The following is a 22,700-nucleotide window of genomic DNA, read 5'->3' on the forward strand; positions in this document are numbered from 1 at the left end:
ATTTAATCCAACTTAAGACCACGTTTCTTAAAAACTAAAGTTCACCAGTTTCTGGGACCATATGCTAGTCAATTCTGGTCCCCTGGTACCTTGTATGGTGCCTTCATAGGGACACAATAAATGTTTCTTGAACTAAATTGAAAAAGAAAATTGCTTAAGATGCTATATGTGTGTGTGTGTGTGTGTGTGTGTGTGTGTAGAGAGAGATACAGACATTATATACAATATAAAATATGAAACAATATGTTACAGATGTGGAGCCAAGATGCTCATGGGAAACATAGAGTTTCAGGGTAGGGGTTGTGCCTTTGAAATCAAAATGCAACTTTAGAATATATATTCTCAAAACTCAAGAATAACAACAAGTAAATCAATTTAAAAATGGGTAAAAGATCCGAACAGACACTTCACCACAGAAGATATACAGAAGGCAAATAAGAACATTAAAAGATGCTTGACATTATTAGTCATTAGGGAAATGCCAGTTACAACCACACTGAAAGACTGCTACACACCAGTTAGAAGGGCTAAATTAAAAAATAATGGCAATACCGGGTGCCGACAAGATGCACGCAGTAGGAACTCTCAGACATTGCTGGTGGGAATGCAAAACGCTCCGGAACTTTCTTATCAAGTTCAATGTACATTTGTCACATGCCCCAGCAGTCCCACTCCTAGGGTTTTGCCTAAGAGAATTAAGACTTAGTTCAGACAAGCCCGATACCTGAATGTTCAGAGCAGCTTTATTCATAACAGCCCCAAACTGGAAACAACCCAGATGTCCTTCAGTTGATGAAAGGATGGCCAGACCGCAGTATGTATATACCTGAGAAAGCCCTGCTCTCTCACCTCTGGCTGACCTCAAAGCCCTGCACAGGTAGGGGAATTCCCTGGCGGTCCAGTGGTTAGGACTTGGTGCTTTCACTGCCGGGCGGCCCGGGTCAGAGTTAGGGTTAGGGTTATGGCTAGGCCCAGGTTCAATCCCTGGTCGGTGAACGAAGATCCCACAAGCCCTGCTGTGCAGCCAAAAAAAAAAAAAAAAAAACCCTGCACAAGCAAAGAGAGAGAAAAGGCAGAGTTAAAAACCGCTGTAGCATTGAAGCTGTGTTTGCTCCAACACACAGAGGGCCAAAGGGTAGAAGTCTCGTTGCTTCCCGACAGGTAAGGAACCCTGTGCCCAATCACTAGCTGACCAAGCAGAGACACCAGTGACACCAGTGACACACACGAAAGGGAGCACACACTTTACAGAACTAGTCCAAGAAGTCAGTGCACAAATGAACAGCAGCTACAGCAACAAACCGAGGGGGAGGGTAGTCTGATTTTCAGTTACCACTATATCATTTAAGATGCCCAGTTTTCAAGAAGAAATTATGGGACAAACAAAGAAACACAGAAGTAAGACTTACTAGACAAAGACTTTAAATCAGCTATTGTAAATACACTCAAAGAACTAAAGGGAACCACGACTGAAGAATGAAAGGAAAATCTGAGAACAGTGCTCACCGACAAAGAATATCAATAAGGAGATAGAAATTGTATTTAAAAAGAGAGCTAAATAGAAATTGCAGAATTAAATATAACTAAATAGAAATTCAAAGGTACAATAACTTAAGCAGAAACAAAATCACTAAAGGTGCTGAGCTGGTGGAAGAAAGAACAAAGTTAAGTTATTTGGAATCAGAATTGTCCAGTCTGAGCAGTGGAAATGAAAAAAAATAGTCACAACTCTGAGACTATTCTAAAAACCACTGAAGTGTCAACTTCAAAAGGCTGAACTTTATGGTATGTGGACTATATCTCAATAAGATAGTTATCTGAAAAAAAAGAAGCACAGTTTAGAAAAGGCTCTGGAACACATGGCTCAGAGAGACAACATGGGCAACAGAAGGGTGACGTCCTAGTTTATTTAATCCTCTCGTTTTACAGTTGGGGAAACGGAGGCGCAGACCCAGACAGGTGAAACAAGCTGCCTAGTGCTTGAGGTGTGATCGACAGGAACTCTTTACCCATTTTACAGTCATGGTGACCAGCCAGCCCAACTGACCGCAGACTTTCCTAGTTCTAACACTGACAGCCCCGCATCCTGAGAAGCCCCTGGTCCTGGGCAAATCAGGATGGCTGGCTTCACTGTCTGCAGTTCACACTGGGACAAATATTCTTTCCTGTGGCTCTGAATCCCTGAAATTCATACGCAAATGAGAGATGGTGGTACTCAGGAAAGTTCCTTTGCCTTGCTGAACTCAATATTCTAAACTTAAGCAGCTGGCATTTTGCTTTAAGTTCTTTTCTATTCAACCTTTCAGAATGAAGGATCTTTCCTTTTAAAGAAATCTGCATTTCATCCACAAGGTGAAAGCCAGTGTCCTTGGCTTCCTTGAAAAGTGACAAGTGGGTTCTTTTGTATACTAAACGCTAAGGATATAACAGAAACAGAGGTTGTCGTTAATTGATTTCAGATATGAAAAAGCAGATGATAACCCCTTAGAGATATATTCAGAGGAGAGGGGGAGAGGGAGAGAGATGCATTTCCTGTAAAACTAAAAGCCATGAAAGGCAAACTTGTATAGGAAAAGTCACTTGAATTCCATTTCAAAACCAGCACACCTCAAAGGCAAGGGAAAGCAGCAGTCCTTGAACGTGTGATGGATGTCGGTCACCTCGTGGCTGGAGGAGACGCTGCCGAAGCCAGAGCAAATGGGCAGTGGCACGTTTCAGCCACACAGCTCTGCGCCTCTCCCCCTGGCCTGCAGCTGGGGTGCCCAGCTTAGCCCCCCTCCTTTCCAGGCCAGGGCTGCCACCCAGCCCAGCCTGACACGGGGCTCCTCCTCTCAAGGCACTCAGTAGAAAATGAGGAAGGACCCAGTTCCTCTTGCCCCCAGGAAATGGTGCTTGGAAGTTATAAGGTATGGGGAGGTGAAGGATGACAACTGAGTCGTGGAAAAATGAGCAATAGCCACCTCCTTCCCATCGTCCCCACCTTGGCTCACTTTGCCTTAAAGCCATGGCCGCGGCCAAGCAGATGGAACTGAGAGGCATCTGCCGGCTTTGCCTTCCTCTAATCCTGTAGAGTGTGTCCACGTGTCCCTGTGATCGCAGGGCAGTGGATGGACAGAAAGTGTGTAGCTGGGTTACCTTAAATGGGAGCAAACAGAAAAATAGGCCATAAACTTGATGCCTCCAAAGGCCTTTCCCCCCATCCGCTTTCATCTCTTCCTGCTGTTCAGCTGAGACCCTTTCAGCTTTCGCCCGCTCCCCATCCAGGCCCTTCAGCACCCCTCAAATATGCCTCATGACCCCCTCCCTCCGGGTACTCGGAGCAGACCCATCACTGCCCTCACAGCCACCGTCGTGAGCTTCCAAAATCAGCATCCACCTCCTTCAGGAGCCCTCTTCCCAGCTGGACTGGTCTTTCCTTCCTCCACAGCCTCAGTGGAGTCTGCACCTCCAGTGTTCCAGCACATTCCCTCTGCCTTCACGTGCAGGTATGACCTGTCTCCTCTAGCAGAATTCTGACCTCCTGATGTTGGACAGTGGTCCTCTGCACTCCCCAGCCTGTGGGCGTGGCTCCCATTTTGCCACCTGTCAGCCATCACTCCGCACCCTCAGGCCATCCCATCCTCATCATGTGACCCGACTCCCTGCCTAAACCATAAACTCCTTGAACGCAGGGAACTTTTCTTTCTCAGTCCGGCCTCACGAGCACCTGCTACGTGTGATTGCTCGCATGCCCGTCATTATTCCTGCTTTAGCGATTGCCTTATTCACCTCTCTATCCCTAATGTCTAGCACAGTACATGGCGCCTAGCAAATGCCCCACCTTGATTGCTGAAATTAGTTAATTAAGTCAAATTGGTGAGTTAAAAAAAACTTATTTGCGGGGAAGTTGCACGACTGGCTCGCGTGAGCAGTGCCTGCCTTCCCAGATCTTTCAGCATCACACCCCGCACCGGGGAAAACCAGAGTCTGTAATAGAGGAGATAAAGTATTCCGTGTGGGGACTTGCTCCAGATTGTCACTGCCTCACAGCAGGGCCAGCTGGGAGCAGTGCCGCTGCTGTGGCAGAGGGGGAAGCACGGAGCTCATGCTGGTGCCGGACGGTTTCTTCCCAGGAAGAACGTCAGTCCCTTCCTCTCACATCCTGGTGATCAGAGCAAGTCACACGGGCAACCTGACATCAAGAGGGAGGGCAAGGGATGTCGGTGACCATGAACGCAGCCTTCCATGCTTGTCTGCTAGAGCACAGTTTCTCAAATCCATGCACGTGAATCGCCTGGAGATGGTTTTAAAACTCAGATCCTGATTCAGTAGGTCCAGGAAGGGGGCCAGATTTTGCATTTCGAACAAGCTGCTGGCCCATCGTCCGCACTCTGAGGACCAGGGGGAAAGCTTCGAATCCTTACTGGCCAAACCGAACTCCTTCCCTGTCCCCTTCTCTGCAGAGACAGAACTCGGCTCGTAGCTCTATCATTTTGTGTTGCAAACCAAGAAAAACCTCTTTGCCAGTCAGCAGACACTTGTGCTTTACCTCACAGGCAAGGGGGACACAGAGGAGTAAATAATGAAAGTCATTAATAGCTCAACACAACTGCAGAGTCTGGGGAAGGACAGAGCACAGGATGCTGCAGCTGTTCTAAGAAGCCAGAATCCTTCCATCCAGAGGCCACCATTTGCATAAGCAGGTTTGGTAAATGGACCAAATTAGACCTAATTGTGTCACCTCTCTGTCTCCTGTGCCTCCCATGGTTTCACGGAGCTGGGAAGGGTCAGTGCAGCTCTGACTGGGCCTCATAGAAGCTTCAGCCCCATCGAGCGCCCTCCTCGTCCGTGTCACGTCTCTGTCCCAGGATCTCCTGCTCGCCCTTGCAAGTGCTGACGGCCACTGAGGGGTTGCAGGGGGTGGTGCCCATGGGCCCAGTGCCTGGAGCTCCTGTTGTCCCAGGGTCCTCCCTGGCACCGGAGGCGGGCAGCCTGTCCACCGCCTCCTTGTGGCTGAAGCTGAACCACTGTGGGCAGTGGCAAACCTGCTCCCCACGCAACTGCAGTTGCATGGTGCTGAGCTGCCAACGCACGTGCCTCTGCTCAGCTCAGAAGAGATGCTGTTTTTCTTTCGAGTGGTTTTATTTAAAAGCCATGCCAGTCACTTTATATCCTTTCTCCGAAGTTTTGATTGATGGCAATCTGGTCGGCCAGAAGCTGCCAATGGAATAAAACTGCTGACTTGGGCATTGGCATTGGCTGAGCTTATTAAACCTGCACGGGTGTGTGGGGGGTGTGTGTGTGTGTGTGTGTGCACGCATGCACGCGCAGGATGGAAACATAGCACGGGATTCGATGGAGTTAGATCTGGAACGAACTGAAGGGCCCTCAGTTCAGAAGGGCAAAGTAGGAACCAAGGAGGGGCTGTGCCTGTATATGCTCCCTGCTGCCACTAGAGGGCAGAGTGCAGGCCAGCATCAGAGTCTCTTGGGTCCTGCCAGGAGCCTTTTCCTCTAAAGGAGAGCTGGTTGGCCTACGGGGCAGCAGTCTCAGGTTGATCTGTTAAAAGCCAAACCAAACCCTAATTTCCTGTGGGCTCAGTATCATAAACTGGATTTCAGTTCTAGGACACTACTTTATTACCATTAAAATATCTTTTAAAAATGATCATAAAATAAAATGAAACACACTTACAGTTTGCAAATAACTACATAAAAACCGAACACTTAAGGTAAGGCTAATTTCTTTTGGTGGGTGGAGGAGACGGGGTTTGCTTGGATTAGACTTAATGAGGCTTTAAAAAATATGCATCTGATGAGGGTTGAACTCATCAGGTACCTTCTCCCTTCCTGGTGACTTTCTCATTGTCAACAGAGCCATTTCTCATTGGGCCTTCAAACTGTCTTGAAAATGCTCATTGCCCATTGGACATGCCGCCGGCATGTTCCAGCGCCCTAAGAAGGGAGGATGGGCAGTTGCCGTGATGACTTTTTGTGTCCAAAGGTTCTGAATACAGGGCCCACGGGTGGACTCCAAAGGGTCATAGGATACTTTGAAATTATAAGCAAATATTTGATCGTGAGTTTATGTGGGAAGAATGTCCATAGTGTTTATCAGATCCTCGAGGGAATCCATGACCCGCCCCCCAAGATGTTAAGATCCACTATCATAAATTGGGGTTTCTTTTTTATGATGATATATTTTCTAAAAAGAAAAGGTGTCCATAGGTCACTCCATCTAACATGGGGGTTGAATGTTTATCACTTGGCATTCTCATGTGCACTTGTATTCACATACGTGTGAGGACACACTCACATGCAAATGTGTGCATACATCCTCACCCACACACGTGTGTACACACACGTGTGCCAGTGTCTCTAGAGCCACCCCCCTCACCCCTCCCTGTCCTGCTCTGTAGAGTTCCAGCTCAAGGTTCCTGGTGGGTTCATACTGACCTTCTGTACCTCAGACACATGTGTGGCAGGACAGGGCAGACTCAGCTCCCTGGGGTCTCACCCATCCTGTATTTCCAAATTCCAGGGACAGCATGTATGTGGGAAGGAGCATGAAATCCAGAGCCAGACAGATCTGGAGTCTTATCCCAGACCCACCACTAACTCTCCAGGCACATGAATTTGAGCGTGATTCTTAACCTCTTTGAGTTTCCTTGTGGGTGGAGTCAGAATAACTATTCCCCCACCCCTACAGGATTCCTAGCATGATGAAATGAGAAAATGAAAGACAGGGCATCCTAAGCTTGCGTCTGCCCCTTTGGAGGGCCCTGCAAGCCCCTCCTCTGACATCCATCAGAAAATCGATGTGGAGCCTAGTATTTAACATGCAAACTCTGCTTTCCTGACACTTGGAGTAGGTCTTCTGCCATCTCTTGGAATCAGGTGATACTTGGAAAGTTTGTGGAACTCAGTATTTTGTGGGGGGTCATTTATCCCTCTGAGTGGATGGGAGGCAGGCAATGCCAGCTGTCTATCAGGGGGCCTTAGAGGAGCCCTCTGATTGGCCCTCCGTCTTTACAATGCAGTCACTGATAGGTGGCATCAGTTGAGGTGGGACAAGATAAAGAATAACCGAACCACACGTTTGCAGCAAGTCTTTTTACTGTTGAACTCTTTTTGCACTTCCTTGGAGGAGATTAACGTTAAAACAGCAGGCAACTGATAAAAACAAGCCAGGAAGGATCTGTGTAACTGTCATGGGGTGGGCTTGTCATGCAGCAAGCTGTGTTATTTGACAGCTAAAAAAAAGCGATGAGAAGCAACCAAGTGTCCATTGATGGATGAAGGGGTAAACAAAATGTGATACATACATACAACAGAATATTATTCAGCCTTGAAAAGGAAGGAAATTCTGATAGGCTACAACATGGATGAACCTCAAGGACATTATGCTGAGTGAAAGAAGCCAGTCACAAAAGGACAAACACTTTAGGATTCCATTTATGAGTACCTAAAATAGTCAGATTTACAGAGACAAAAAGGAAAATGGTGGGTATGAGGAACAGTGGGGAGGGAGGAATGGGGAGTTGTTATTTAATGGGGACAGAATTTTAGTTTTGCAAGATAAAAAGTTCTGGAGACTAGTCACGCAACAATGTGAATGTACAAAACACTACTGAACTGAACACCTGAAAATGGTTAAGATGGAGAATTTGAAGTTATGTGCATTTTCCCACAATTTTAAAGAAAGTCAGTGAGATGACCAAGAAATATGTCCCATGTTTTGAGTTCCAGGGATGTGAGCAGGGTGGGGAGAGTATGATCCAAATATAGGTGTCTAGGTCTCTTTTGGATCTTTTGAAATAGTGACCTGTCCCTCTCTAAGGGGAGGGTAGCTCCTTCATCTGGCCACGGTGGTCGTGTAGCAGTGCTGGAAATAGTCAGGGGACGGGTTCTCGTCCTGTCACTGATGAGTGGCTCTGGGCAAGCCTCCTCTCTGCCTGCGCCTTGGTGTCCTGCGCTGAGAAATAAGAGGATAATTCTCCCCTCTTCAGTCAGTGAAAGCCTCGCATGGACTACGGCGCGTGCGGAGGCCCTTTGGAGACACTGCAGTTCAGGACGAACACAGGGACTTGGGATTGAGGCTTGCTTCTCTGCCTTGATACACTTCTCACCCTACCTGTTGGTGCTCCAGCATGGCCTGCACTGCTGTGGCCTCCAGGCAACATTCAGGGTGGCCTCAGAGTCTGTCGTTTCCACGCAATACGCTGAGTATCCCTGGGCACCTGGAGAATCTCAGCAACGCTAACAGTGAGCTTGTTAGCGGGTTGCAGTAAGCAGAAAGGTCACGTGTTCATTAATTTTATTAAAAGAAAGGCTTCCTGCCAGCAGCCCTGGAAGGGTGGGTTGGGCCCAGGGCACTCCCGCTGGCAGAACATCTGTAAGGGAACGGCCTGGCCACCTCCTCCACAGGCTGGGGCTGGAGACACCGCTTGGGAGCTGGGAGCTCTGCCCCAGCTTATTGACCCCCACCTCTTTTTCCTGCTTCACAGAGATGGGCTGTGCAGCTGTAGAAGTAGGGCGTGCCCGCGGGTGGAGATGGAGGCCTGTCTAAGGAGGGCAAGATGGTGGGCTCCTTTCCTCCAGGGTGGGCATTGATGGGAAAGTAGGTCAGGACTACCACGTAGTCAGAATGTGCCAGGATGCTCTGCGCCATCTTGGACTCTCATCATAGCACATTGAGGGAAGTATTGTGCCCATTTTACAGATAGAAAAGCTGCTTCCGGGAAGAAAATGATAAGAGAATAAAGGCATAGGAGGCTCCCTGGGGCCATCTAAGAACAGGGTGAGGTAAGAGTCTGTGAGAAAAACATCTGATCAGTTCCACTAGGTGCCCCTCCCACAAGAGATCCTGAGCCAGGTGTCACACTGATGTGCGTTATTTCACGTTAGACCCCACTTACTTCCTTCTTAAAAATCAGCAAAAAAATAAAAAAGTAAAAATAAAAATAAAATGCAACAAACAAGGAGCTCTAGATAACTGTTTTGGTGTCAACAAGAGTGGAAGGTAGAAAAATGAGGGCCGGGAGTGGGAGGCAGTTAGGCCCAGTAGCTCCTGCTCGGGGGCTGGTCCTGGTGAGGAACTGAGCAGAGCAAGCGGGCGTGCAGGGCTGCCTTTCTGAGTGGCAGTGGGTGAACAGCCCTGGAGCCTGGAGTGACGAAGGATGAGTTGGGCCTGGGGTTTGACCAGCGAGAGAGGGTGTTTCCTGGAGGCATCTGACGGGGGTTTGGCCATCTGCGGGGGTCACTTTGACCTCACACGCTCTGCACTCCGTTTCAAAGGTGGCTCTGTAGAGTCTGAAGGAAGAACACAGAGTCTCCTGGGGCAACGTCAGCCCGGTCTGGAGGCAGGGCCCGCTAGCCTGGGGGCCCCCAGGGATGCATCCTGAGAGGTTGGCTGTGCTTGATGCCAGAGCATTTGCTGCAGCTGCTTTCAGCTCTTTATCTGCCACGATTTTCCTATGGGCAGCCCACTCTCATGGGTACAGCTCCCTTTTTATAAGATACCAGGAACCTCTGTGGGTGATGTGATTCATCATTTCTATAATCAGGACTGGCCTGTCATCGGTGTGGTCCCTGTCGTGGATGATGGGGGAGGCCACACATGTTCCAGCTCTCCTGACACTCCCTTCCCTCCCACGCGAGTGGGCAGGTGAGCGGGAATGATGCGAGGATTGGGGTAGCCTTCCATCTGCCCTAATTCGTGAAGGAAAAGTAAGTTACGAACAACGACACAGCCGTTATCAGTCACAAATTACTTATGGCACCCCCAGTAACTGATCGGGGACCTGGCGTACAGAGATGCTGTAGGAGAAGGGTCTGGAGACTTGAGGTGCACCCATCAACACCAGCACAGCTTGGGCATGAGGCCAGATTGACCACTGGACTTTGGGGGCCAGAGGGACCATCTATAACCCGGTCTTCATCGCCCACCTCCTGCTGCTCCGCCATCACCTCAGTCACCCCCGCCCCCAAAGAGTGGAAGGGCTTTTTCAGGAGCTGCAGGTGATGCTGAGGCCATCCTTCTGTGGAAGATGATTGGCCGTCTCTCCACGGACACGGCCGCTGCAAGGTCTAAAGAGTAAACCCGCCCTGGGGAACTGGCCGAGAGTCTGTGACAAGGCAAGTGACGGACAGACTCAGCTTCCTGGTCCCCGAGCTCCTCCTCGCTGCTCCTTCCCAGGTCCGCAAGGAGGTGCTTTGGCTTGAGGCAGCAGCAGGGACACAGGTGGAAACCCGAAGGTTAAGAGGAGCACCAAGAGATCCCCAAGACTCGTTCACTCGTTTCTTATATTGATACATTAAGCGCTGAGATGAGGTAGAGAAACAAGACAGTCCTTACTGTCAAGGAGCACGCGGTCCAGCACGTGTAATGCCAGAGGGGAGTGGAAGTGGATAATTAACGATGCGACGTCTCAAGCGCCATAAGGGGTGGTAGTGTCGTGGGAGCCTAGAAGATGGAGTAACTTCAGCCCTAATGAATCAGGAAAGGTTTTATACAGGTGGGGACGTTTGACCTGTGTCCTGAGAGGTGGGTAGGAGTTTGTGCCATAGAGAAGAGGGAACATTCTAAGGAGGTCGTGTGCAAGGGAATGGAATGTTCAGGAAATATGTAGGGGTCAACACGACCCAAGAAAATAGTACACATAGAGGGAAAGAAAAGAGCTAGAAAATGGGGAGGGAGTGAGGCTGAGGAGGTGGGGTGGGACCCAGCAGGAAGAGGGAAGGGCCTGCAGGTTCTCCCAGGGATCAGGGTTTAAGGAGGAGCTCTTACCAGCATCCGGCTCTCCCAGCAGCTCTAGGGTGTGTGTGTGTGTGTGTGTGTGTGTGTCCCTCCGGATGCCAGTGAGGAAGCAGAGGGCCGGGGCTCTGGGAAGGAGGGAAATAGAGACAAGATAGGGTTTTCGTTTTCCCACTTCCTCTGTTTTACATCCAGTTTCTTTTGGGCGCTTTTGTCCCCTTTCCCCAGTTTTAGAGCGAGGTTGAGGACAGCCCCGTGCTAAGTGAGGCCTCCGCCTGGAGGCTGCTGGCCCAGTGCACGGGGGCGCCGTCCACCTCAGAGCAGACGTGGCCAGAATGTCCCAGCCTAATGGGAGGTGCAAGAGGGCAGCGTGTGGGTCTGTCTCCTGCGGGTTTTCATCGCTTTTTAGTCTCGGTTTTTCCTGCCATCTGGTGGTGGAGCCTGGTACTGCACGCCCCCTCCCCACACCTCCCTTCCCGCTGCTCCCGGAAGGATGCTGCCCTGGGGTGGTCGTGGGCAGGGGTCGCTCGGAGCCGGCGTGAGAGGGGGAGGGGAGCCGGGCAATAGCGCCCACTGGCGCCGGCCTCCCTGCCTCGGGGAAAAGAAGCTTCTGGAGACGGCGGCTGCGGCCTCCAGGGCCTCGGGAAGGCCGTCCTTGTTCGTACCAGGAGGATGGCCGTTTGTGAGGGAGACAGATGCGGGCAGGCGGGAGGGCGGCGAGTGGGGAGGAGGCCCGCGGAGAGGACTCGCCGGGATGAGGTCACTCCCGACTCGAAGTCTGACCAGACAGTTAACCAGTCCCGGGTCCTCGTGCTCACGCAGGTTCTGGTTCCGGAAAACATTCCTGGCACTAAACGCCATGTTCACCGCGGTTCATCACAGAAACAGAAAGTGTTGGAGATATTTTAAGCGGGGCGGGTTTCACAAAGGGAATTTGGTGCTTCCAGAATCATTTGAAAGGCTGTTGGAGTGAAGGTCAGGGAACAGCACCTCTGGATTTCAGGGTGCCCGGAAGTTACAGAAGTGGCTGGAAATCATTGCGATGGCTTTGACTGCCCGCAGCACGGGAGTGAATGATTCTCAGGGGCAGCTGTCAGAGCCCCAGGTCTGCTCTCTGCCGTGCTCGTGCCCGTCCCCACAGCTGCACCTGGCCGATAACAGCTTCTCCGTGGATTTACCCGCCAGTTGTCATGTGCCCTTCTCCCGTCAGTGGGATCTAAACCGGGGCGCGGCTGGCGGTGAGATGTGGCAAATGCAGTTTCCCAGCTTGCAGCCAATGCAATAGCAGGGCGAGCCGAGGATGTCAGGGGCCAAGACGCAGTATCGGACACAGACTTTTAAATATGGACGATAATAACAGCATCAATACTTCCTTCAGACGGCTGCTGTGAGGCTGAAGTTAACCCAGAGCGTGGCATGTGGTAAACCCTCGATAATTGCTCGCTTACAAAAAACTGTCAAAACTGAAGTCAGAATGGCTCCCCATTCTCCTTTCTAACCCTTGTAAGGAAACTGGCCGCCTCTGAGCTGCGGGGTCCAACCCGCCCGCCTTAGTGAGGATCCTTCCTTTACCCCTCCTGGGCCTGCCTGGCGTCAGATCCGCAGTCAACCTCATTCTGGCTCAGAGGGCTGGGAGGAGATTCAGGAAGAAGGTGAAGGTTCTCAGGGAAAATCAGTGACTCGTGCTGAGTATTAAATTGGATTCCCTGTGCTGTGCCGATTTGAGGACTTCATCTTAAATGGACCAACGACGGTCAGAGCCTGGTCAGTTCCGTCATGAAAACACAAGTTGGGGCTCAGCCGCGCACCCCTGTCCAAAATGGAATCAGTGAACCCGGGTCGAGTCTCTGCGGCCTTGCGCTCAGATACCCCGAGCAGCCTGTACCGGGAAAGAATTAGGGCACAGCTGAAACCCAAAAGGGAAAGGAAACGGGCTAAGATCCACGGGGAACAGTGACTAGTTCTTCATCCGTCTCCTGCCCCAAATAGCTCCGCTCTCCTCCCCCACTGGTGTTTACATGTGTTCCTTGCCTGGCAGCAGATGCCACCGGGCCTTAAACTGGGTCACAGAGGGCGGTGAGGAGCCGACCAGGCCCTCAGGCCACGTCCTCCCCTGCCCTCACTGCCCAGAGGCTCCAGGCTGGAGTGGCAGAGCCCGGACCCCAGGTGGCCCCTGCCCTCCAGGGCATCCTGGCAGGGTCCCTGCTGCCCAGAGCCACAGCCGGCGAGGGGGACCCTCCGTCCAGCCTGTGAGGGGGCAGAGGGGTCGGCACTGGGTGTGGCTGCAGCCTCCCCGCCCCCTCCTGCCCTGCCATCCCCTCTCACCGCAGCCGGGCGCGCATCCCCTCAGGGACCCCAGCCGCCCCAGGGCAGCCGGGGAGCCACACGGCCCTGCTGCTTCCCCTGGAAACAGGGTGGCTTCACACAGACCCACAGGGCCCAAACCAGGGCTCCCGACACCCACGGGGGCAGAGGTGGTGTAGAGGGTAGAGCATAACTTACAGTCAGAACCAAACCCAATCAAACCCAACCCGGATTTCAGACCCCAGCGCCCTGGGGCCCACGAAGGGAGATGGTTGCCCAGAATAACCCAGCAGGGAAGTGGCCGAGCCCGGGCCCCAAGGACCACTGCACACCCCCAGCCACGTGTCTCCCCTCCCATCCTGACCTCCTGGCCCTCCTCCTTCCCAGGATCCCTGCGCTTCGGGTCCTGATGGCGCCTTTCCCTCCACAGGTTCTGTCAGAGCACGGCTTTGGCCTGATCACCACCGACATCCGGGAGGGACAGACTTTCTACTACGCGGAGGATTACCACCAGCAGTACCTGAGCAAGATCCCCAACGGGTACTGCGGCCTCGGGGGCACCGGAGTGTCCTGCCCGCTGGGAATTAAAAAGTAATTTCTTCCCACATGGTCAGCCCTTGAGGTCACAGCAAAAATGCTTCCAACAAATCGGGCAGTTCTTTTGTGGTTCATTCACATCAGTTGCTTTTTGAAGTACACAAAGGCATTCATAAAAATCTGGTTTATTGAGGTATAATTTACAGGAAGTGCAGTGGCAGGTTGATAACGTGTAATTTATCTTCTAATAAGTTATGGTGGGAGGAGAGGTGTGAAATCTTTTGGATCATTTGGTGTCTGAATGAGAATAATGAATAATCAGTGTTCACCCTTCTTGTGCCTGGGTGCCTGCCGTGGATGCTAGGGAACCAAGCTGGGAGGTTGTCGGGGGGGATAGGGCATCCTTTATCTGTGCTCTGTCCCACCTCGCAAGCCCTCCTGCCCTCCAGTGCCTTCAAATCTGCAAACATTTGTAGCCACAATGAGTCGTTCACTGAAATACTTTGCTCAGCTGATCCTATATTTGTGTAAAGGGCTTTCTCACTCTTTTCGGCCCTCCTCGTGGCAGAGAAAAGATGTGAGTTAGCTTGATGAATTTTAACGCTTTGCTCACAGCTATGAGAAATGCTTGTTCTAATAAAAGTCTACAGTCTAATAATACAAACTGTCTGATATCTCATCTGTCTGTTACTTGTTTAGGTAGGATATTTCTAAGTATTGTAAGATAAATTTTAGAGCTCTCAAAGAGCTTGTGAGGGAAAAAGTCTTAAGAATTATTTTCCCCCAAATGGGAAATCTGATTGAAATCTTTAGAAAACAGATCCACCTCTAGCTCCTTGCAACTTTAGTAATAATAGCTGTTTTCAACACGCCTATTACAACCATCACATCAGGGGCTATTCTAGAGAACAGACACATGGAATCCCTGCCCTTAAGAGTCTTTATATTCAAGACCAGGGGTGGGGGAAGTACACAATAAACAAGTAAACCCATGAATAAGTAAGATAATTGCTGGTCCTGAGAAATGATAGGAAGATGGTGAATAGGGTAAGATGTTAAGTTGTGTCTGGGTGCTGTGGAGTTGTATTCAGAGCTGTGTTAGCCACGCTGGTCAGGGGAGGTGGTGAAGCGGTGAGGTCCGTGAGGTGGTGACACGTAAGTTGAGAACCGAATGATCTGAATGATGCAAAGGAGAAACGGACACACAAGTTGGGAGAGGAGAGCAGAGCTCTGGGGGCAGGAGATGGACTAAGAAATAAGACATGGTTCCCCCTGGATATAGCCCATTTCTTTCTTTTCCCTCTTGGAATTCTGCTGTGCCCTAAACGCATCAAGAATACTTAAGTGGAGTAGCTATCCCTAATCGCTGTCGGCATCCCCACTGTGGTGCTTGAAGGAAAAGCTTTCCAACTACAAGGACCAGGAAGTATAAATGGCCCAAGACAGGGGGGATTTTGTGGTGTTTGAGAAACAGAAAGGCCAGTGGGGCTGGAATAGTGTGAATGAGGAAGGTATTGGGGAGAAGTATCTCAGAGAGGTAGGAAGAGCCAGACCATGCAGAGTCTTCTAAGGACATGTTAATAGGATTAAAAAATTTTATTCTAATTTATCCCTCCCCCACCCCCTTTCCCTTTGGTAACCGTTAAGTTTGTTCTCTATGTCTGTGAGTCTGTTTCTGTTTTGTAAATAAGTTCATTTGTGCCATATTTTAGATTCCGCATGTAAGTGATATCATATGGTATTTGTCTTTCTCTTTCTGATTTACTTCACTTAGTATGGTCATTTCTAGGCCCATCCATGCTGTTGCAAATGGCATTATTTCATTTTTTTATGGCTGAGTAATATTTATATATATATATACATATATATATATATATATATATATATATATATATATATATATATATATACACACATACACACACACACACACAGACCCCCCCCCCCGACATCTTCTTTATCTATTCATCAGTTGATGGACATTTAGGTCGCTTCCATGTCTTGGCTATTGTGAATAGTGCTGCTATGAACATAGGGGTGCATGCATCTTTTCGAATTAGAGATTTCTCCAGACATATGCCCAGGAGTGGGATTGCAGGGTCACATGGTAGTTCTATTTTTAGTTTTTCGAGGAACCTCCATACTGTTTTCCATAGCGGCTGTATCAATTTACACTCCCACCAGCAGTGTGGGAGGCTTCCCTTTTCTCCACACCCTCTCCAGGGTTTGTTATTTGTAAACTTTTTAATGATGGCCATTCTGACTGGTGTGAGGTCATACCCCATTGTAGTTTTGATTTGCATTTCTCTAAGAATTAGTGATGTTGAGCGTCATTTCACGTGCCTGTTGGCCATCTGTATGTCTTCTTTGGAGACGTATCTATTTAGGTCTTCTGCCCATTTTTTGATTGGACCGACAAGGGCGTAATTTCCAAAATACACAAATAGCTCATACAACTCAATAACAACAACAACAACAAAACCAGTAAGCCGTGTGTTTCTTTCGCACCTCATCTCTAGGACATTTCTACGTCAGTGATTTCCTGATCCTGGATCTCAGCACTGTTACTCATGGTCTCTGAGAGCCAAAAGCAGCATTTACTGGGGCTCTGAACCAGGTAGAAGCAAAGGAAGGTAAAGAACAAGGACCTTTCTAGGGACCAAGTCTGCAGGTCTCAGGGATGAGCTTACAAATGAAGGGGAATCGAGGAGCTGGAATGTTTCTCATTGCAGGAGCAAAAGAAATGGAAAATGAAAGAAGCTGTGGAAGATACCTGCTTGTGAGAGAGGAAGAGAATAGGCCTTCTGTTTCAGAGATCCTTGGCATACCCCGCCCCTGTGGAAAGATGCTCCATCCAAACCTTTGGAGAGGCCTCAAGCTGAAGTTGGTGACCTGCCTCTGAGTCCCAGGGGAACCATAGGCCTTTGAGTGCGTCCCAGGTATATTTTAAGCACTTCTATAAGTATATGATTATTTCAGGCACAGCTATTTCGTATGAGAATCCCTCCTTGCAACCTGCACCCCACCCTTGACCTTACTCCACAGACTGAGAAGGACACTTGGTTGTGAGGCAATGCAGTGTTTAATCACGGGGATAATAGAAACATCACAAAATACAGTAACAAGATGGCCCAGGGCGATAGAAGCAAACTGTCCCCGGAGTCCGGTTCATGCTTGTAGGGCCTTTTTGACAGCTTGGTCTCCTTCTCAATCCATGACAGGTAACTAGACACCTTCGTGTATACTCCGGGCAGTTTCTTCCGGCCACAGCCCACTCCCCAGCTGACAATGCCCAGCTGGTACCATTTGCTTGTGCTGGGTTTTTTCTGGCAAACCAGAGGCCCCCCACTGTCACCCTAGGAGAGAAGAGTTGTTTGGGAGTGGAAGGGATGGTGGCAAGTTGCTCTTACAGCCTATTGAGGGGTGGGCGCCTGGCACGAGGCACAAAGCACTTATGGTGTCATTGGAGGACGGGCGGATGTTTCTACTTTTGGTTCAGCTCTCCAACAACATGCCTATACTCCCAGCTCTGTGACGGTCAGAAAAGGGAGCGAACAGTTTGGTCAAAAGCAATGGTGATGAATGACAATTTGGTCAAAAAATAAATATCCATCGTCACCATCATCATCAACATCCAGTGACATATCATTCTGATATACCAAGGAGTGGTTTTCTAATCCGTTCTGCCTCTAAGCACTTTTTTGTTTTTCAGAATTCTTTCAATTTCCCCAGAAAGACCTCATTTTGCTCTTTCTGTGTTGTTCACGATAGCAAAAAGTAAAAACTGAAACCCAAAAGCCATTATGCTTTATACTAGGTCATTGGTTGAAGGCAGCAGGCATACAGACTGTATATACAGAACGCAAAAAGTACAAAAATTGTGTCAAAATGTTAGATTGTGGTTCAAAACATCAAATTTTAAACAATTTACAAATTTTAAAGCATCATGAAAGAGATTGCCAAATAAGCACAGGTGGAGCAGACGTCATTGACATGAAAATGAAGGAATGCACTACCTTTCATGCCCCCAAACCTTTTGGACCATTTAAAATTTTCTATTAAAGAATAATGTATCTTCAAATAAAAAAGAATAATGTATCTTCATCAAAAAATCAGAAAAAACAACAACAACAAAAATCAGAAAACTGGGATATGGAAAAAGAACATGAAGAATGTCCATAATTATATAAGTAAATATAAGCACACACACACGATTGTGTATAAGAAGAATTTTCAGGTAAGATACAGTTAACATTGTTCCTCTGGGGAGTGAACAGGAGAACAATTGTAAGAGGTAAACTTCCTCTTCACTGTTATACCCCTGGAATTTTCTTTACTGTGTACTGAAATAAATAAGTGAAATAAACAGCATTTCTAATTTCAACCATGCAGAGGCAACTCTTTAGCCAAATGTAACTTTCCACATCCTCATGTATGCAAATACGTACACGTCATTATTATTTTACAGAAATAGGATCAGGCGGTACATAGTGTCTCACAGCTTACAAAGATCTATTTTTGAAAATATTAAGTAACACATAGAAGAGTCAGAAAGAAGCACCATTTAATAATATGCCAAAAATCTAAATACAAAACAAACAACAACGCCCCCCAAATAGGATATGGGTTTATTTGGGTTTTTTTAAACCAGATTGTTATCATGAACAAATTGCTGTGCCCATCAGCTTCCTTTGAACCAAACTGTTCTTCATCCAGTTCTTTGAAGTCATTGGAAATTCCCATGACCTTTCTTTAAAATGAAGAATTACACTCGCTTCTCTAAGGATGAGGGGATCTATTTGAAAGATGTACAGTTAAGAATTTAAATTTCTGGAGCCAAACAGACCTTGGTTCAGATCCCAGGGTGAATACTTAGTTGAGAGAATGTGAAATTTTTCTTCAGCATTTTGAGGCTCGTTTTGGTGCTGGTGATGACTGTACCTTTCCTGCAGGACCACGGTGTGAAGGTAAGCAAATGACACCTATAAAGCACTATGCCTGGCCCTAATATAGAGCAAGCCTGTACTCACTGGCAGCTCCCACCATTTTTGTGGTTGGTAAACCAGGCACATCTGGGCGGGGCCGTGGTGGGCTGCTGGATTTGGAGCCCTGTCTCTATTGGAACCCAAAAGATGGCTCTCACCCCTGAAGTTAGCGCGCCTTGGTTGGAACTCGGGGTCTGTAATTTACCTTGTTGGTGTGTCCTCCGCAAGGCTGTCAGCTTTCCTGGTCCTCCTATTCCCATCTAAAATAGACCTGCTTCCTAGAGCTAGTTTGACGTATTTGTGGAAGCAGTTTGTATGCTACTGAGCACTGAACAGATGTAAGAGATGATGATGGAGAAAACAATATTCGTAGTGTTTACCATGACCCTCCTCTGCGCCATGCTCCTCTAAATGCTTTTGTGCATTGACTCATTTTATCTTCACAGCAGTCCTAAGAGGACTCTTAGTAGTCCCATTTTACAGATGGGGAAATCTGAAAAGGCACAGGCACAGAGGGGACTCCAGGCAGTGAGTAGAGGAGCTGGGAGGGAAGCTAAGGGAGCCCGCAGCCCTAACCGGTGGCCTGCACGGCCTGCCTTTGGTTACAGAGCATCCCTCCCAAATTCACGTCCACCTGGAACCTCAGAATTCGACCTTACTTGGAAATACGATCTGTGCAGATGTAATTAGTTCCATTAAGATGAAGTCCTACGGGATTAGCATGGGCCCTACTCCAATAACTGGTATCCCTATAAGAAGAGAGAGCAGAGGAGACACACGCATACAGGGGGGAAGGCCTGTGAAGATGGAGGCACCGATTGGAGGGCTGCACCTACAGGCTAAGGAGCGCCCAGGGTTGCCCGCGACCACCAGACGCCGGAAAAGGCAAGGAAGGATCCTCCCCTAGACCCTCCAGAGGGAGCGTAGCCCTGCCGATGCCTTGATTTTGGACTTCTGGTCTCTGGGAGAGAACACGTTTCTGTTGTTTTAATGCACCTCTTATCCAGAGGAGAAAGAGGGCAGCCAGGTAGCCTGGCACTGGGCCAGCTTTCTGGGGCAGCCCCTCTCCAGGCCATGGAGAAGCTATGTTACCTGGCAGGTGTCCTTCCCACCTTGAAGGTCCCCGGCGCACAGCATGCTCTTGGTGAGCAGAGGCATCGTGTGGAAGCATGTTTCCCACTCGATCAGCTGGATGTTGACTTTCCGGAGCGCTGTTTCCGTACTTCGCTTAGGAACTGACCCAAAGAAGAAGCAGATGGGGAGAGGACCCTGAGCTCAACGTGGTCCCTTTGGAGGACCCACCCACATCATGTCTTTTCACCTCAACAACAAGGGAACTGCTCTGTGGCCGCGGCAATGACCCAAATTTGGACTGGGTGAGGAGGGGGTAGGAGGGGTGTCCGGGAGACTCTTGAGCCCACCCTCTCTGAATCAAGAGCTCCTAGCACTGGGTCTGTACTGGCTTTTAGCCTCAGTGAACCATTTTCTCACCCTGCCGAGGGTGCCAGGTTCCAGCTAGGGTCCTAAAAAGGACTTTCATTCAAATCCATGAGGATGTAAAGAGTTCCCACAATGACAAGTTCTGTCCTGGGACCCACGGCACAAAAAGATGGGCTTGAAGCTCGTGTCGGGGTCCTTGAGGAGTTCACTGCCTGTGGGCTCTAGCTGAGCCCAACTCCTAGAATGTCCACTTCCGAAGATGGGGATGTGTTCCTCTTTGTATGTTGCTGAATCCCCGGAGCCTACAACACTGCCTGAATCATAGAGGAGTTTCAAAGAAAATGAGGTAAATGAAGCATGAGGAACTCTTAAGTTAAGAAGGTGGCCTTGTTTTTGAAGCTATTGAAAAGCTTCTAAGGGCAATTCCCAAGGAGGAATCTAACACAGCTCTGAGTTTTGGGACCACGTGGGACTCCATGTAGAGCCATTTGGGTGCCTCCTTGGAAGGGCAGCACCGAGTGGAATGTGACTTTTCCTGCTCTGTTGATTATGGGGAAAGTCACGTTCACCAAGAAGGAAGACAAGAGGACACCATTCTGTGGGCTGGCTGGGCAAACCGGCAGGAGTAGGTTACAGGTTGACTCTAGAAGGACAAATTTACATTCGGTTTATCCCCTCCTCCTTGGCCTGGATCTGTGGTTTTCAGAGATTTTAGCCACAGAGCCCTTTATCACAGGGGGCGGAACTGGCCCCGTCAGTTGGAACGGAGCTGCTCTGACTGACACTGGCGTGGACTTCCCGGAGCCCAGCCCCTTTTCCCATTGGTATGTCCTTCCACCTTCCTCCAGGTCACCCTGAAGACTGAACACTTCTGCCTGGGTTTTCCCTGGGGCCCTGTTTAGGGTTCCTGTTTCACAATGTGGACCTAAAGCTTGCTCCACGCGCCCAGGGAGGATGTGGCTCCCACGTGGACTGAGCAACAGGGTCATCGTGGGACTTTAACTGAGAACCGGAAGCGCCCAGGTCCACGAGGCAGACCTCCTAAGGCCAGCAGAGCCTCCAGACTTTGCTTCTCATTGCAGACCTCAGCCAAGGTGCCACCCCCACTCCCCGCTGGGCTATAGTAACTTACTAGTAGTGCCCCATCCAGTCACCCAGCAGTTTCTCCATCTCTCTATGTCAGTGACCTCTGAAAGGCAGATGGGTACCTTCTTGACACCCAAGTTCAGTGGGGATTTGAGCAACAGCAAAGCAATGTCATTAGTGTAGAACCAGCTGTCAAAATAATAGTGAGTAATTATCTTGTCCACTTTTATCTTTGTCAAGTTCTCGGTGTCAGGATTTCCTTTACCATGTACGACCTCCAAGGTAGATCTTATTCCAAAACAAAAGAAAGAGAAAATAGGTAAGTGGTGGGAGGGTGAAAGGTGAGCCTTAGGGGAAAATAACTGCACTCGTGTGAGACTGCGATCCTGAGAGCATCTGCGGCTCTGCACTTGACACGGAACCAGGGAGGAGGAGGCTGGCCTGAGTGCCCAGCCTGCCCTCTGGCCAACCAGCTCTTACCCTGATGGCTTTTCGCTTGGGCAAATTCACTTGTAAATTTCATCAGCAAATGTCTGCGAAGCCATACTATGGCATGAGTAATTGAGGGACTTGACCTTGATTTGCAAGAAAAGCTGACTGGCTATATCACAGACACCTTGGAAGTTTTGCAAAACTATTTTGTAGACTGGGACTCAGACAGCACCTTCCGCCATGCAGCCAGGCCTGGCAGCCTGCCCTCGGGGCCTAATCCTTCTCTGATTTCCCCAACTCCGTGATCTCTGTCAGCCCACTTTCTCCCTGAGTGAGAGCAAATGCTTAGGAAAGGACTCTCCAGGAGTTTGGGCCAGGACTACATGCACTTAGCAAAATGCTGAGAAGCCCAAGGAACATTTGCTCTGCAGTGTACATCCCACACAGCAAGCTGTGCAACACCCTAGGAGGAGAACGGTTTCTTTCCACCTGCAAAGTGTGATATTTAACACAGGTGTCTACCTCCTGGTATTTTGTTTTATGGCTGATGAACGTGAATAATAGGCATGTCGGGGCAAATATTCTACCACACTGGTTTGAAAAAAAAAAATTCTATCTGCAACACTTACTTATTTTTGTTTTTGAAGCAATGGGCTGCGGTTAGAACCCACCACTCACTGAGGATCGATCCCCCACAGAGATGATTCCCACTGTCAAGGACACGCATCTGCCATGGGAAATCTACAGTGTCTGCAGGTACCCCGCCTATGATATCCAAAGCTTCTGACTTCTCAGAACTGTTTATTCTTTGGCCACATTTCACTAAGAGCAGAAAGAAGGAAGAGGGAGGAGAGACCCAGAGCCCAACAGTCAAGGCTGGTTGGCTTGGAAGACACTTAAGTATGATGCCCCTTTCTCACCCCCCACCAGCACACAGACAGCAGTGGCTCAGCCAGTTTACTACCAGATGGGAGATCCACCAAACAAAAACAATACCCTCCATGCCTACCAAGGGCACCGCAATTATGAAATTGTACTTTTGGGTGCCTTCACCATAGTTGGGCTTCTTGGAAGGGTCTCCGTCTGAGGGCCTGTGGGGAGGGGCACACAGCCACAAGCCCTGGGGCCGGATCTTGCTCTTGCACCCTAGTAGGGAAGCCCAAGGGAAATTGCCCAGCCCCT

At 49.2% G+C, this 22,700-nt stretch overlaps 3 protein-coding genes across 5 annotated transcripts in view; 2 read left to right on the forward strand and 1 right to left on the reverse strand.

Annotated features, from left to right (window-relative positions):
• Positions 1 to 14,239, forward strand: part of MSRA (methionine sulfoxide reductase A) — a 377,340-nt gene extending 363,101 nt beyond the window's left edge. For both annotated transcript variants that reach the window (XM_082469048.1, XM_082469050.1), the window contains exon 6: positions 13,469 to 14,239. In XM_082469048.1, the coding sequence (XP_082325174.1) occupies positions 13,469 to 13,633 (165 nt within the window). In that variant the 3' untranslated portion in view covers positions 13,634 to 14,239. The remainder of the gene's footprint in view (positions 1 to 13,468) is intronic.
• Positions 14,240 to 16,524: 2,285 nt separating this feature from the next.
• Positions 16,525 to 22,245, reverse strand: LOC309664322 (serine protease 52-like; the record flags this gene model as incomplete). Its single annotated transcript, XM_082469503.1, has 4 exons — positions 16,525 to 16,931; positions 19,653 to 19,834; positions 21,133 to 21,545; positions 22,148 to 22,245. 4 exons carry the CDS (start codon positions 22,243 to 22,245, stop codon positions 16,662 to 16,664), a joined length of 963 nt encoding a protein of 320 aa, XP_082325629.1. The 3' UTR covers positions 16,525 to 16,661.
• Positions 22,170 to 22,700, forward strand: part of LOC309664046 (serine protease 55-like) — a 47,318-nt gene continuing 46,787 nt past the window's right edge. Inside the window, exon 1 of one of the 2 annotated variants that reach the window (XM_082469005.1) lies at positions 22,170 to 22,274. In XM_082469005.1, the coding sequence (XP_082325131.1) occupies positions 22,251 to 22,274 (24 nt within the window). In that variant the 5' untranslated portion in view covers positions 22,170 to 22,250. Of the gene's footprint in view, positions 22,394 to 22,700 lie in introns of both variants that reach the window. The other variant, XM_082469004.1, reaches the window with a different exon arrangement.

The sequence above is a fragment of the Balaenoptera physalus genome (genome assembly GCF_965194825.1).
Source record: "Balaenoptera physalus genome assembly, chromosome: 7".
NCBI classification, from domain to species: Eukaryota; Metazoa; Chordata; class Mammalia; order Artiodactyla; family Balaenopteridae; genus Balaenoptera; species Balaenoptera physalus.